Raw genomic sequence first — 16203 nt, 5'->3', positions numbered from 1 at the left:
AAATTAACCCCTAAAATTGAGCACATAATAACACCTTTTTAATTTTTTTTTGCTTTATTTCAGACTGCCTAAATTATTCATCCAAAATGTATGCAATCCTTAAAATACCTTCGCATATGAATGAAAGTAGTTTTAATAGTGAACTAGGTAATAATAGCTGTACATCGATTTTATTTAAAAGCGTTGATAAATATGACAAAACTTTTAAAAGATTGTTTTTCACTTGGTGAAGGGGAAAGTGCTATATTACAATGGTTTGACCCAACATTATTTTTCTTACTTTTTCTAATTGGAAAAGAAAATAATTGAGGTTACTTTGAATTTTTTTTTTAAATTAAATGTATTATATTTCTCTCTATACTTTAATACGCTAAACTTCTGTTTGGGAGACAGGAAAGGAATGCATTTAAATTTGCAATTAATTTTTTTTTGTCAAATGTATTTCTCAAATTTATTTATCAATTTTTTTGTTTTAATTTGAACGTTAATATTAATAATATGAAGAATTAACAACGTAAAAAATATTAGTCAGTTTACTTCACACAAATAATTTCTAACAATTATTGTGATTTTCATAAAAATTTGAGAATTTTTTTTTTTGATTTACTTGCTGAATTTAATGATCTGGTAGCATTAATAATTAGAAAAGAAAATAAATCTACATAATATGTATGTATGTATTTGTATAAATTAAAAATGATTCTTCAATCGAAGGTAAAGTAAGATTTAAAATTTGCCTTTTGAATTCGATAGAACTATTATTTGTTGTTAACGGTTTTTTTTATTGTTATTTTAACTCCTACATCTGATTCTCAAACTGCACATACATTTCTCTTGTGGTTTGAGAAATCATACTTTTCAAATTTGCACAAAATAAAACATTTCTTCGATTTAATTTTCGAATAATTTTGGCATTTTTGTAAATTTAACAGGTGTGGCTTGTCTTTGAAAAGTTTCGTACACTCTTTTGATTTAAACTTTTCATTAGTCCAATATTTTAGTGACAACCGTCCTGGAATTGTGCAAATAACCTTATAAACTTTGCTGATTCTTTTTTCTATTTAATATTTGAAGCCGTTAGATAAAAATTTAATTCAAGTTTAGAATTACCTCAAATACCTAACATAAGTATATCACATCTAAAATAGGTTAAACTAAAATAATCTTTAACTTCAAAATTGCATCAATACGGTTGTAGATACGGTTCAGTTTTTTAAGTTACGATTGCTGAATCGTGTTGCAATACAGTTATTGTAACTAAATATATGGTAATTACGGTACTTACTGAGCACCGGATTAATTGACTGTCAGAATTATTGAATTATTAAATGGTATCATGATCTAAAAATAACAAAATTCTCAAACTGATTTCATTATATAATTCACAGATTTATTATGTATAAACCTTTAATATGGATTATGGCATGGATAGCGTTCATTAAGCATTAGAATGAGAATACGAATTGAAAATAAGTTTATTTTGCTTTATTCATTGATATATTGGAAATTTATTGAAGCCAACAAATCTTGTTCAAAACTTGAAACAATTTTACCATGTAGGTGCGCATTTAAAAATGAAGAAATTCAAGTATGGTAAGTTTGATTAGTTTTAAATTGTGATAACAATATCCCGTAATTCTAATAAAAAGACTTTTTTTTACTAAAAGTTCGAAAAGTACTCTAATATTATGTAAATTTGATAAAGTTTGCAATGCACTCTACAGTAATTTTGTAAACTGCCACTGGAAAGGAAAAATTTGTTTTAAAAGTGGAACAATTGACTTCACCTGTTAATTTTTTCTTTAACTAGAGATTTTAACGAATTTTTAGTTGGGATAAAGTCAAGCAAAAACTTATTTTGACAAGCTAAAACTTAGTTTTTTTAGATATTATAATCACTGATTTTTATTTCCTTCTTTTTATTGTATGGCTCTACATATCTATCTCTGTTGAGCCAATATAATATTTTCTTTCAAATGAGATGTTATGTAAGCTACTTTTGATTTTTCCTTGTTTTTATTTTCGTTTCTTCCTTAGTTTGGATTTTACATAATTAGTAATTATACTATTATATTTTTATAGAAAATGTTTTAATTTATAATTCGGATTTATATTTCATTAAATTTACACAACAGAATTTTCTTATATAAATTTTCTTATTATAAATTTTTTTTAAATGTAGGTGTTCGCATAGCAATCTTCCCCAAACGATGGAAGGCATTAAAGCTGTTGAAAAAACATTAACCGATACAATTGATGAATTTATTTTGGAAAATAATCAACTTCCAGCCCTACCAGGAACATTTTTTGGCAGTTTACGTATAATTCGACTAATGTTACGTTATAATGGAATCGAAAGAGTTTCTAACGGATGGTTGAACCAATTAGAAAATAATTTAATTGAAATATTTATGGTAGAACCTAATCTAAGAAGTATTCCGGCTGAAAGTTTGCACGGATTGACTAATTTGGAAGCAGTTACCATACAAAGTGACGAATTAAAACGAATACCAGATTTTTCAGGAATAACAAATTTGAAATATTTGAACATATATAGTAAATCTCTAATTGAATTTCCTCCTATACACTTTAGAAAATTACCTAAATTAGAAAGCATTCATCTCAATGGCGGTAAACACCTAACACGATTAGAAATTGGCCTTTTTGATAATTTAAAATCTCTAAGAGTTATAGATTTAAGTCATAACGGAATTAATTGGATTCATTTAAGATCATTATATAGATTACCAAATTTAATCAATTTAAAATTGTCTGATAATAAAATCAATGATGTTGGAATGGTGGGAAGAGTTGTAAAAGATTTAGAAAACTTACAAAAGCTACGTTTAGATCACAATTTAATAACAGTATTGGAAGAAGGTAGTTTAGTCGATTTGCCAATGCTAACTGAGTTGTATTTGAATGATAATAAAATTAGTGAAATTCATTACGGAGCCTTTCATAGGACACCAAATTTGCGAATAATATTCCTTCAGAATAATAAAATTAAAAAAATTCATCCCGAATCGTTTATGCAGACATCTGGTAGTGGAGTTGAAAGCTTATACTTAAATAACAATGAAATAGATCGCATTGAAGAACTTCGTTCATTGTTAGATTCACTACCAGCATTGAAATTTTTAGAACTAAGTCAGAACCAATTGACAGACATTTCATATGGAATTTTAAGAGGACATGGAACGTTAGAACAATTACATTTAAATGACAATTTCCTAAGCATCATTGATAGAGACGCATTAATAGCGATGCCAGCTTTAAGAGAACTTCGTTTACGAAATAATAGCTTGTCAGATAATCTTCCAATGCCTTTTTGGAATTTACCTGGGCTCAAAGGACTGGATTTGAGTCTGAACAGTTTTCGTCGCATAAATAGTGTTCTTTTATCTGGATTGCCGTCATTAAGAAGGCTAGATTTAAGCGAAAATTTTCTAAATGTAATTGATCGTAACACATTTTCTAATACACCTTTTTTGGAAACTCTAAACATATCCAATAACGAAATTTTCGACATAAATCCCTTAACTTTCAAAAGTTTGGACAAACTATTTGAAGTTGATGCAAGTTTTAATAAGTTTAAAAGAATTATTCCAGGATTACCAAAAATTATTGAACGAATTTCAATGCGTGGCAATATGATATCTGAGTTGCCACTACCACAGGCAAGTAAGTCATTAGACCTGCCTAATTTAAGAATGCTGGATTTGAGCAGAAATCTGCTAGAATACATACCCAAATTTACATTCCAGTCATTGGAACAATTAAGAGTTTTAAGTTTTGCCTATAATAAAATCAGAGTACTCGAAGATCTAACATTCATGGGCGCAAATCGATTAGAACTTCTTCACCTTCAAGATAACTTAATAACTGATGTTGAAAAAAACTCGTTCCAAATGATGTTGGACTTGCGTAATTTAAATTTGCAGGGTAACAAGATGGAAATCCTTTTTGATAACATGTTTACTAATAACTCGAAACTTGAACAACTTGACTTATCGCGAAATAACCTTCGCGATTTACCTCAATCATTTTTTAGAAATCTAAAGAGATTAGAGTTTTTAGATTTATCTGGAAATATTCTTTCAGAAATGCCAGAAAGTTTAGCAAATATTATTAACATTAAAGATATTGACGTGAGTTTCAATCATTTAATGATTTTACCATTTAATATTGTTGGGGCATGGAAAAATGTTGTGGAAATTCGCCTGTCAAATAACCAGATTTCTGAACTAAAGCACGGCACAATTATGAATCTTCCAAAATTACAATATTTAGATTTGTCTAGTAATGAAATTCAATCTATTGAACCAAGTGCTTTAAAAAACCTTCCAGAATTACAGGAACTAGTTTTAGCTGACAACAAGTTAGTTGAATTAAAAGATCGTGTCTTTGAAAACTTGAATAGTTTACAAGCGGTTCACCTACAACACAATCAATTAAAATTTATTTCTCCCGAGGCTTTCTACAACTTACCAACTCTTGTCTACTTAAATTTATCAGAAAATAATTTTCACAACATGGATAATGTTGGCTTAAGAAGCATGAGAAGTTTAGAAGTACTGGATTTATCTGCAAATAAAGTAAAAATAGTAAATACCATGCCTTTAAAAATATTAAATTGGTTAGTTGAGCTAAAAATGGATAATAATCAAATATGCAAAATTTATGTAAGTTTGTTTTTTTTTAAATCAAGCACGTTACACACATACATATTGCATATATATTTTTGGTAGGTGTATGCATTAGGGATATTTTGGATTAGTATATACGGTCAAATACTTTTTGTATAGTCAGATTTATTTTTCAGTTTTTAATATTACATATCTTTCAATTCATTTTATGAGCCTCTCTGCTATCTTTTCTTTGATTAATTTTTAGGACGCAATTGTTGCACAGCTAAAATGCATGTAAATGCATACATACATACACATACATAGATTAAAAATATTTTTTTTTTGCTTTGAGATAATTGAAAAATATTTATTGCTTTAAACGTAAGCTCTTTTTGTTATTACATTAATCAAATAATAAATAATTAGTAACATATATACATATGCCATATATACATAAGTTTCTAGAATAGTTACCTAGAGCTCTCATAAAAATTCTTGAGTTAAAACCGTTATTCCGCTTTGCGATTTGTAGTTTGAAATTTCCTTGAAAATTTCTTTCATAGCCTTTCCGGTACGAAACTGTATTTCAGGGTACTTTTATTTATACATATCCTTGCAATTTAGCAATTTTTGCAATAATAAGGGCATCGGATAAATGCAAAATTTTTGCAGTGGGTCACCTCATAATTGCAATATTGTTGCATTTAATAGGCGCGGTTCTTAATTTTATGTTCAGTTGATTAGAAGCTCAAATTGTCATATTTGTTATTTTTTTGTTCCTAATAGAGTAAGATTTTTTCTATAATATTTATTAAATAATTATCGTAATTACTAACTTCATCGATTTTTCCATACATTTAACATAGGAAAACTCTGAGGCTATGGTCAATCGAGTACAAATATTGAGGTGATAAAAAATTACTATTAAGTCGCATGAAAAGCTTTGAAGAAAAAGTACACGTGATGATTTTGACATCTGCGATCACGTCGAGATTGGTACCACTCTTAATTATCATGTCTACGACTTCTATAATAATATGTAGACGTGATTATATTACTTCATGCGATATTTGCATACGATACGACTACGAGAATATGGATCGAATTTATGCAGAATTATATGTATGGTCATTTATGTGTATTTAAATAACGGTTTATAACTTAAAAACCAAAAAACATTATTCTTTCCAGGTACAAATTAAGAAAAAGTTATCTATAAAGAATTATCTACGTTATACGTAGATAGTACGAAAAACTTTGTTAGGGAAGTAAAGAGTACTTGTTCATGGTGTTAGGAGATGTATATAGAGAGTGCTTGTTAATGGATATACTTAAATACATTGATTCACAGTCAAACATTGAAAATTATTTTTAGATATATTAATTGGTTATTTTGTAAGGCAAAAGAAGCGAAGAGTAATAAAAGGCCTGATTGTTCTAGGGGATAAAAAAGTATATTTCAAAATTAAAAAAGTTTAATTTCAGTTGAAAATAGTTTATTTTCTCATAAAAATACTTTAATTTAATGCAAAAATGTCATAATGTTACGATATGCATCTTATATTATATGGATGTGTAGATCTAACATAGTAATTGATGAATTTTCCTTTTATAAAATCAAAAAAATATTTTTCTTAAAATATTTTTGATATTAAAAAGATCTGATCAAAATTCGATTCCCGATTTGTCGCCATATGTATATAAGTATGTAAATATGTACATGCGTGTGTGTGTGTGTGCGTGTACTTACATATGTTTCATACATGATTCAAAAGTTTACTTGAATCATGTATGAAGCATATAAAACTTGAAGAAACTTTATAAAGTTTTTGCGTGCAAACGGTCCGTGATAACACTTTTTGAAAAAAAATGAGAAAGAAAATTATGACGTTTTCGTTTTCTCAATATTTAAAGTTCTTTCAAGTTTTCTATAGTAAAATTCAGTAGGTCTGCCTTTGACAAAACTTGAAAAAACTTTAAAAAAAAAAACAATGACGAAATTTTTCGCAAAAAGAAAAAAAAAATAAGTCAGACGGAAAACTTGAAAAAATTTTTAAAAACTTTATAAATATGCGATAAACGTCAAATTTCAAAGTATTTATCAAACTCCAATAAATATTTTTTGGTTATACCAAAAACCGAGAAGTTTGATTTTGGATTATTAAAGTGCGAAACTTAAAAAAAACCATTTGTGAACCCATTTTGGTTATATTATTTTGCTTTTAATTGAAAAGTTTTAATAAAAAAGTTATTGTTGATGAACATTTTTTTTTTCGAAAATAAAACCTTCTGATATAACCAAAAAAAACGTATGATTCGACAGCTGTAAGATTTTAAGTTTTTTAAACACTAAATTTTACCTTGCAAAACTTGAAAAATATTGAAGGAGGGAGGTAATTTTTGTTTGGTTAATAATTTTTTATTTTTATTTTCGTGTATTCAAGGCATTTAATTGCTCCTCTTTAGGTTCTTCCAACTAAAATCTTAAAAATATTTTTTTGCATACTAATAGATGTTTAATAAATAAAAATTATACTTTTGCAGAATTATTGGTTAAATTACATTAGTTATATGTATGTACATATAAACATAAATGTAACCAATTACTTGAAGTAATTTTATAGTATATAAACAAAATTTCAAAATAGTTTACCACTTTAGATATGTACATATATGCACTACGATTTTCGAACGTACATTTTTTATCAAACATTCTTTTTTGCAGATTTCACAGTTTTGAAATTATTATTTAAAATACCCAAAATTTTCTTCAAGACAAATATTTTTTAGTAAAATTTTCTGTTAAAAAAAAAGAAAATAAAAGAGTTAATTAAAAAATTAAGAGTTTGGTGAATTTACTCTTTAAAAATTTTTCAATTTAAAATTTGTTTTGATTTTTCTGTCTTATATATGTATATGTATTTGACTCAGCACCCTTTTAAATGGTAATGATAGGTTTTTCTAAATTTAAGGAAATATATTTTTAATAAATTTGATTTTGAATGCAAACTTTTCTCTTTTGCCAATTTGTTTTTGCAAGCATCAAAATAAAACTCCAAAGTTTATTTATATAAACATAATTTTAGGTATTTTTAGATTCATATGACTTAAAACATAAAAAATTTGTGATCATTTTTTTTTCTTCATATAAACTCTATACATTTCTTTAAAAATCATAAAAGGAAAATGCTCTCTACGTGGTGGCCTTATACTTACCGTTACCAGAGCAGTGTGTTGATATAATATGTATGTGTATCTTGAAATTACGTCATTGTTTTCTCTTTTTAAACTTTTTTTTTAATGTTTTCTGTTTTTAAAGTCTTATGCCAGACAGGCCTATTTATTCAAAGTATGTATTTATTTTTTATCTAAAAAATATTTTTGTTATTTCAAGGTTTCATATGTACATATGTATATATTTATTTTGTTTATATTTAGTATATATTTATTATAACATGATGTCGTGTACATACATATGTACATACATACTTATAGCTTAACAGAATTAATACATAAAAATTGTTCAACAGGGTTTGCCATTTGAAACAATGCCACGACTGAGAGTATTGTCGATTAAGAATAATAAGTTGAGAACTATGCATGAAAAAACTTTCCAAAAATTAAGAGGCAATATTGCTGTACTTGACATAGAAGGTAGGTGATATTTTTCAGATGCATTGATATGTATGAATGAAAGTGCATTAATTTATATGCATATATGAATGCAGATGTATTACGTGTATATTTAATGCATGAGTATAATATGCAAACATGTTGTGCACATTCAAATGTATTTAATATTACATATGTATGTACAACTGTACGTAAATTAAATAAATAAGTTGTGTATACAGGCAGGTAAAATCTAACTAAATAATTCTGTTTTTATTTTTTTTGCCAATGTAGGAAATCCTATTAGATGCAGCTGTGAAATGCAATGGTTAAGCGTGTGGCTGGATGAGACTAATTCGCCTAATCCGGGTCCAAAATGTCAGAACGGTAAACTTTTACGAGCATCACGTTTGGATCAAACCGATTGTGGGGATTATAGATCATCAAACTATTTGCCGTTGTTTAACGAGCATGGCGACTATTTTGGACGCCATTTACAAAATGAGTTCGTTGAAGATTGCGAAATTGACTTAACTGCAGATGTAGATACTCAGACATCAAAGCAAAAACCTTTTGCTGTTGAAAGTGAATATTTTTATGACCAATATGTAGATTATCCAACTAACGACTCTGCAACATTTTCCGCAACCCCAGTTTCCATTTCCCATATGATTACGACAACGTCTAAAACATCTAGCAGTATAAATTTAGTGAATAATACCCTCCTCAACTTTAATACTTACAACAAAACAAGGCCACAATACGGTGGAACGCCAACATTCACCTTTTTTGGGTACCCTTTACCAAGTCTGAATTTTGGTAGATTTTTTAATCCTTATTCAAAAACTCCGGATGCTAAAGGAAGAGAGCAACAAGGGCTTAACGTAATTAGATCAATGAATCGTGGAAAGGTACGAATGTTTAAGCCTACTGATTATGAATTTGAGAAGTACTTAAAGGGCGATTTTCAATTTTCTGATGCAAATTCTCGAAGTGGTAATTATAATTCAGCTGAAACAAGCAGCATTGGCGAAACGTATGATAGAGATGAAAATCCTCCAGCTAATTTTATGACTGGAAAATTTAAAAGTCCGTATATTGAAAAAGGTGGATTTTTACCAATTTTCCCCGGAAGAATAGGTGGATTTATTCCCGTCTTACCAAATAATAAGACATTCCAAATTTCTGGGAAAACAACTGATTACAAGCAAATTGTTTTGGATACTTCTACGCTATCTCCTCTTAGCAGCACAGTACAAACCAAAAATTTTTCTGATATAAGTCAAAATAAAATTGATTTGCAATCTACTACTCCAAAATTTGTACATTTTGACTATCAAACATCTGAAAAAGTACAACCTACATATTATGTCACTGAAGATACAGCGCATAATGATGCAAGGACTTTGGAATCCGTACTCTCAGTTACACCATCTACGTCGCAGCTTGTAGGGACAGCAAAAGTTTCAGAACAAGAAGATACTACGGAACAATTACTTACAGAAGATATTTTTCCACTTACATCAACTTCTGAAACTATACTTTTAATACCTCCAGCAGAAGAACAAGAAGAATTATCCATAAAATTGCGGCCGTGGTCCACCGATTTTTCTAAAAATTTCAATCAACCTGAAGAAGACTATAAAATTATACCTTCGTCTCGGTCAAATATTAAAAAAGTATTTCAGCAAGAATATTCGCGCGGAGTAACTTCAACTTCATCATATCATTCAACTCCGGGTCAGCCTACAGCCGAAGAATATTCCAGAGCATTTCACGCATCTCATGCACAAATAGACAATGAATTTCAATCTAACGAATTTGTTACTAATAGTTTCCCTCACACTGAAGAACCATTTCCAATAAAAAAGCACGGAATGGAATGGTATTATGAAAACTACAAAAATTCAAGAAGGCGATATGAACCTGATATAGAAACAGCTAAAGGAAAGCCAAAGTCAATTTTAAGATCTCAGGCCTTAAAACTTTGGGTTTCTAATTTTTTTAGAACGAATTTAATGTTAATATTTTTAGTTCACGTTACTCTTAGATAATATTTTTTTATATTTACATACGATGTTGCCAAAATTTAATGTTTTTATAAAAATTTGCTAGTTTTATTTCGGTAAGTGCATTAATGCCAAACTAATTTTAGTAAATTTTTACATACATATGTACATGTATACGCGAACATCAATATTAAACTTTTAAAGAGACTTATATTAAATATTGTGTAATATGTACCGCCAAGTGAAAATAAGCTCGAAACAAGTACATTGTGCGCCTAATTAAAAATGTTTATATATCTTCGGCAAAGATGAAGGCAAATAAAATAATTTAATAATGAAAACTGTTAATTGATGGCTCAATAAAATTTGTTAAATTTTATAATAATCAGTTAATTAAGTTAACTGATTAGCACAATTTTATACTTAAGGCAAAAAATTTTCATTCTAAAATAAAATTTTAATTATTTTATATTTATTAAAATTAAAAACAGGAATAATGGATATTTTTTTAAACTTGTAAATATATATATGTATATATATGTGTATATGCATATGCGCATAATATACATACATAAGTACATATAGATACAAAAGTGTATTTTCATGTTAATTTTAATAAAAAGTTAAAAAAAAAACTTGTCAATTATTTTTATATGACGCGGGTTTCACTTTAAAACTTTTGTATTCAAAAATATTTTGCATAATATAATATAAATAGCATTTTCAGATTAAATTAACCCTTTTGCGAATTAAATTAATCTTTTTGCGAATGGAATTAAACTTTTTGCGAATAGAATTAACCCTTTTACGAATAGAATTAAACCATTTGCGAGTTGAATTAATCCTTTTGCGAAATAAATTAAACTTTTTTTTTAAGTTAAACCTTTTTCAAATAAAATTAAACCTAAAAAAAGATGTGAAAATCATGAAAATGAAAATCAATAAAATTTAAACGACTTATTAAAAAAATCATGTTTTTCATATTTGGGCACGTAATATTATACGAGTATGCGTATACTTATACATATATATATGGGGACATATGTATGTATTTAATTAAATTATGTTAATTTAAATTTTATATTTATTCTTGCATAAAATAAAAAATAATTAATATCCATAATTTTACATGTAATTAAAATTCATTAATTAATATGAATTTCTGATTTAAAAAGTTAGAAATGGAAATGAATAATTTACTCTAAACTTTCAAAAATAAGATAATCGTAAAACTTTTTTAATTTTGATAAGAAAAGTGATCGGTAAAATAACAAAGAAAAGCAAAGAAAAAACTACATGATGAAAAAATCAGATTTTTTTAATAAGTCGTTTAAATTTTATTGATTTTCATTTTCATGATTTTCATCTTTTTTTAGGTTTAGTTTTATTTGAAAAAGGTTTAATTTATTGGTTTATCTCAATTCGCAAAAGGGTTAATTCTATTCGCAAAAGGGTAAATTCTATTCGCAAAAAGTATAATTCCATTCGTAAAAACATTAATTTAATTCGTAAAAGGGTTAATTTACTCTGAAAATGCTAAATTATTATAACAAAGTAGTTATAACTTTTAATTATTTATATACCTTGGCTTTCATTTACAGTTTTATTAATTTAATATTCTACAATTTTTAAATCCAAACTAGCATTCCAAAAAAGAAAATAATTAATGTGGATCAAGATTTAATTTTTAATCATTTGATTCTTCACTTGCATTTATATAACCATTTGCTTTGTCAATTGCATGCTTCACTTTTGCGACTGTAGTTTTATTATAGTAATCTAAGAGTTCAAAAGTTACCAGACTATAATCTTCAACCATTGAAACGATTGCAGCATTTAATTTGGCGTATTTTGGAAAATCAAAATCTATTGCTTCCAATAAAAATTTTAAATCTAAAACCTCGGTATAAAATTCTAAATTAAAGATCAGTTTTGACTCAAATCTTTTAAATAATTCGGCCTTACTAAGTACATTTACGTGAGGTAGGCTGATATTTAACATAATATTTAAGCTAAGCAATAGCGTTGATATAAATTTTGTTGGTTCAGAACAGTAATGGGATTCAATTAAATTTACGGAGCATAAATGATATCCCATAATTTCTAATTTATTAAAAATGTTTGATAAACACCGGCTATGTGTAAAAATTTCTATTTGACCAGGACAATCAAATATTAAATAACTTGGTTTAAGTTTTTTCAATTCACTTATTAACCATTTCACATTTTTTTCCAAATATTCCATGCAATACATCAAACTTCCATTTGGCCCCAATTTATGAAATTCCATTACATCTTCTACTTTAATTAGATTCATTATATCAATATCAGGAGTATATTTCATATTCTCATTTCCAGGGTCCAAATTAATTATTGATACTTCTCTTCCAATTTCACGTAAATATTTAGACATTTCAAAACAATACGTTGATTTGCCTGAACCTGGAGGCCCCAAAACTAACTGACCAAAAATATGATTGCTCTGGATAACTTTGTTTCTTGATGTTATCATCGTTTTTGCGAAAAAAATTGTCTTATTGGTGCTTTTAACTTTAGCAAAAACAGGCAAAATGTTATTTAGTATATTTCTTCAAATCAAAAAAAAAAATATTTTATATTACAAATATGTTTGAAACTTGTAAATAAAAAATTTTATTTGACACTTATTGTTATTTGACATTTATAACTAAATGGTATCAGACAATATTGTTTATAATGCCAGTACTGACAATATAGTCAACCGTGTTTATTAAGCCGATTATACATTGCTTAACTTGGTTTTTCAGCGCATCACAAGTTGACTACATAACAAGTTTTTAAGTTAACTCGTTCGTCAATTATTTGAAAAATTGCTTGAAAAGAATATTGCAAAATTTTAATTTATTTAGGTATAATTTTGTAGATTGCATGACACCTCACATATAATTTAGAAATATAGAGTTTAAATAAAGTTTAAGCGTGTATTGCTATGATGACAAAAATGTTTTTAAGAAACAATATTGTAAATTATATGAAAAACAAGTTTTGTAATTGGGTACGTATACAATTTGGTATATTAAACTTAAAAGATCTGTCCAAGGTACGTAATTCATTATAAAGCATTGTATTGTAATGCATTATTATGAAAAGCATTCAATGCTGCCTTTTTTCTTATTTATTCAATCATTTTTTAAGGAAATTAAGAAAATATAAAAAATAATTAGTTCAAAAATGAGATACAGAAAGTCATATAATTACGTCAAAATAAATTTTTTTTATATCGCAAATGACGAAAATACCTTATATCAACTAATTAGAAAAACTAAGGAAAGATGCCAATTGAAAGTACAATGAAGCTAAATTCTTTCAAGTTGTCTCTTTTTTTGTCCAATCATTGTCAAAGTTGTAATAGGAGCGTATTTAGACGGAAAACTTGAAAAAACTTTTAAAAACTTCATAAATATGCGATAAACGTTAAATTTCAAAGTACATACATATCTATCAAACATAAACAAATATTTTTTGGTTATACGGTTATACCAAAAACCGAAAATTTTGATTTTGTAAAAACCATTTGTGGTTCTATTTTGTTTATTTTACTTTTTTTTAATTGAAAAGTTTAAAAAAAATATATATGTATATTTAATGAAAAATAAAACCATTTGACCTGACCTGGAAAAACATATGTTTCGAGAGTAAGATTTTGAAGGTTTTTAAGACACTGAATTTTACTTTACAACAAAACTTGAGCATTGAGAAAATGAGAATGTCATCATTTTCTCTCATTTTTGTTGACAAAGTAGTGTTGGAGAACTATTGATTTATTGCACCATCGATATTTTTGAAATCGATATATATCGTCGCAAAACTAGCGCGATATATCGATAGTTTTGTAACACAACTTGCTGTATTACAATGTATCTGTGGCTTGCATTTAATTTGTAGAGAAACATGTAATAGGGTTGTACGATATACAATATTAATATAATTTGAAAAATATCAACTGTAATTAGACTTATCAGCGGCTCACACAGGCATTGTAATGTGCAAAATATTAACTTTTTATCCTAAAATAAATATTTTTATTTTGTTAACTTTTCATTTTTTATTTGATCGATAAAAAATCGTTTGTTGTTTTGAACTTTTTGAATTTTCAAAAGTATTACCAATAACCTAGCATGTTGAAATATTTTAGAATATTAGTAAAATTATTGTATAAATTGAAGCATTTATGCCAATAACTGACATGTTGTGCGGTAAACTTCCACTTTGACATGGCTAGTAACAAAGTTTTTTCTCTTTTTCATTCCAAAAAAAAATAATAAGAATATAACGAAACTCAATACAATAAAATATAACTCTTACTCAATGGAATTCGCTTCACGACTTCACGGAATATTTAAAAAGAAAGCAAAGAACATAGAAATAAAAAGGAAAAAGTTTCAAATTTTATTGATTTTTAAATTAATGTGTATAAATACGAAAATAATGTTATGGAATTCATTATATTCAAAATTTATTAATACTTGACATGTTGATGCTTATTTGACGATAGTATAATACCGTTTATAAAACCATCGATAGTTTCGATAGTTGAAAACTGTCGATAGTATCGATAATGCCATTGATAGTTTTCCATCTCTATCAACAACCCCTTCAAAGTTTTAACTGTTCATTTAATCACTTATAGTTCTTGAATGAACTTTCAACGAATTTTTTTTAGGTTATTGAAATTCCTGTTACGTTCTTGAAAAAACATTAAATATATATTCTTTATTTCTTTCAGAACATTAGCCTTTATTAATCTAACAATAAAAAAATCTTTATAAATATTTCTAACTAAACATTTGTAGCTTTTGGCTTAATAATTTCCTTATCGACCAAATTTATAACCCAACCTGGTTTTAAACCATAAAAAATTTCTTCTTCTTCTTTTACCATATTAGCAATTTCGGCGAATCCGGGATCCTCATTTAGTTTTGATAACGTATATCCATATTTTGTGGCCAGTTTTTCACGTTCTTTATCAATTTCTGCTTGATTCGCTAAATATCCTCGATTGACAGCAGAAGTGTAATAATCAATAGCATCTTGTGGTGGCAGCATTCGTTTAGGAATTGGAATACCTTTTTCAAACCACTTTTCAGGATCAACGAGAATTTGTAACGCTCTAACATCGTAATAAGCAGTCCGAATAACACCACCATTCCGTTCAACTGCAGCAATAACGTTTTCTTTAGCATGTTGAACTTCTATAACAATTTTAGCTTTAAAATTATTTATCCCTTCATCTGTTAATTGAAAACCATAATGCATTCCTCCAACTGGATCTATATTAACAACTCCAGTATTACATAACTGTGTTAAATCGATTGGTTTATTTTTATCAATTCGATCTGTATCTAATAAAGTTTGTAACTGATGTAAACTTAATGGAGGATATTCTCGACGTAAATGATGACCCTGAAATTATCGTGCAAAATAATTTTTTCTGGTTTAAAATATTTGGGATTCTGGTATTCTAATACCTTATAATAAGGTTCATATGGAAATCGTAGATAGAAGGGTGTATTACCGGTTTCGTAACCTAATCTCATATAGTTTTGCCGTTGGCCAGAACCTTTATTTCCAGCACCATGTTTGTCACCACCATGTTGAGCTCTACCCCTTTTGACCTGTTTAAATCAATATACATATATTTAATGAGAAAATCGAAAAAATAGATTTATATGTTTTTACATTTAGCTTAGAATTGGGATTTGGACGCAGATTCCCCAGTTGAATTCTAGGTAAACTTTGAAGCATTTTTATCGATTTCTCAGCTATTTCTTTTGCACTTCCCATGTTTAAAATATTCCAACGGTGAACCAATTATATTAGTGGCAAAATTTTCTGAAAATTTAAAATAAGAAGTGCGATATTTCTGTCTAACTTTAGTTCGATTAATTTTATTTTGATTCAAATTTTGACAT

The 16203-nt window shown here is 27.3% G+C and overlaps 3 protein-coding genes across 3 annotated transcripts; 1 reads left to right on the top strand and 2 right to left on the bottom strand.

Annotated features, from left to right (window-relative positions):
• The first annotated feature begins 1445 nt into the window (after positions 1-1445).
• On the top strand, positions 1446-10632 carry LOC129606006 (protein artichoke). The gene is made up of 4 exons (XM_055516051.1): positions 1446-1593; positions 2183-4685; positions 8162-8285; positions 8538-10632. Exons 1-4 carry the CDS (start codon positions 1451-1453, stop codon positions 10295-10297), a joined length of 4530 nt encoding a protein of 1509 aa, XP_055372026.1. The 5' UTR covers positions 1446-1450; the 3' UTR covers positions 10298-10632.
• Positions 10633-11836: 1204 nt separating this feature from the next.
• On the bottom strand, positions 11837-12900 carry LOC129606007 (GPN-loop GTPase 2). Its single transcript, XM_055516052.1, has one exon. It carries the CDS (start codon positions 12762-12764, stop codon positions 11940-11942), a length of 825 nt encoding a protein of 274 aa, XP_055372027.1. The 5' UTR covers positions 12765-12900; the 3' UTR covers positions 11837-11939.
• Positions 12901-14976: 2076 nt separating this feature from the next.
• LOC129605949 (39S ribosomal protein L15, mitochondrial) lies at positions 14977-16203 on the bottom strand. The gene is made up of 3 exons (XM_055515984.1): positions 15971-16203; positions 15760-15906; positions 14977-15694 (listed from the first exon to the last, which is right to left on the bottom strand). Exons 1-3 carry the CDS (start codon positions 16073-16075, stop codon positions 15071-15073), a joined length of 876 nt encoding a protein of 291 aa, XP_055371959.1. The 5' UTR covers positions 16076-16203; the 3' UTR covers positions 14977-15070.

This window comes from Condylostylus longicornis, unplaced genomic scaffold (genome assembly GCF_029603195.1).
Source record: "Condylostylus longicornis isolate FDR11 unplaced genomic scaffold, ASM2960319v2 ptg000016l, whole genome shotgun sequence".
NCBI lineage: Eukaryota > Metazoa > Arthropoda > Insecta > Diptera > Dolichopodidae > Condylostylus > Condylostylus longicornis.
This window is presented reverse-complemented; position numbering and strand designations above follow the sequence as displayed.

Excerpts from the sequence above, each read along its gene's own strand:
- LOC129606006 (XM_055516051.1), top strand. The coding sequence starts at position 1,451 with ATGAGAATACGAATTGAAAATAAGTTTATTTTGCTTTATTCATTGATA. Across the intron at positions 1,594-2,182 it reads AATGAAGAAATTCAAGTATG|GTGTTCGCATAGCAATCTTC; the intron begins GTAAGTTTGATT and ends TTTTAAATGTAG. Across the intron at positions 8,286-8,537 it reads TGCTGTACTTGACATAGAAG|GAAATCCTATTAGATGCAGC; the intron begins GTAGGTGATATT and ends TTGCCAATGTAG.
- LOC129606007 (XM_055516052.1), bottom strand. The coding sequence starts at position 12,764 with ATGATAACATCAAGAAACAAAGTTATCCAGAGCAATCATATTTTTGGT.
- LOC129605949 (XM_055515984.1), bottom strand. The coding sequence starts at position 16,075 with ATGGGAAGTGCAAAAGAAATAGCTGAGAAATCGATAAAAATGCTTCAA. Across the intron at positions 15,907-15,970 it reads ATCCCAATTCTAAGCTAAAT|GTCAAAAGGGGTAGAGCTCA; the intron begins GTAAAAACATAT and ends TGATTTAAACAG. Across the intron at positions 15,695-15,759 it reads CATATGAACCTTATTATAAG|GGTCATCATTTACGTCGAGA; the intron begins GTATTAGAATAC and ends CGATAATTTCAG.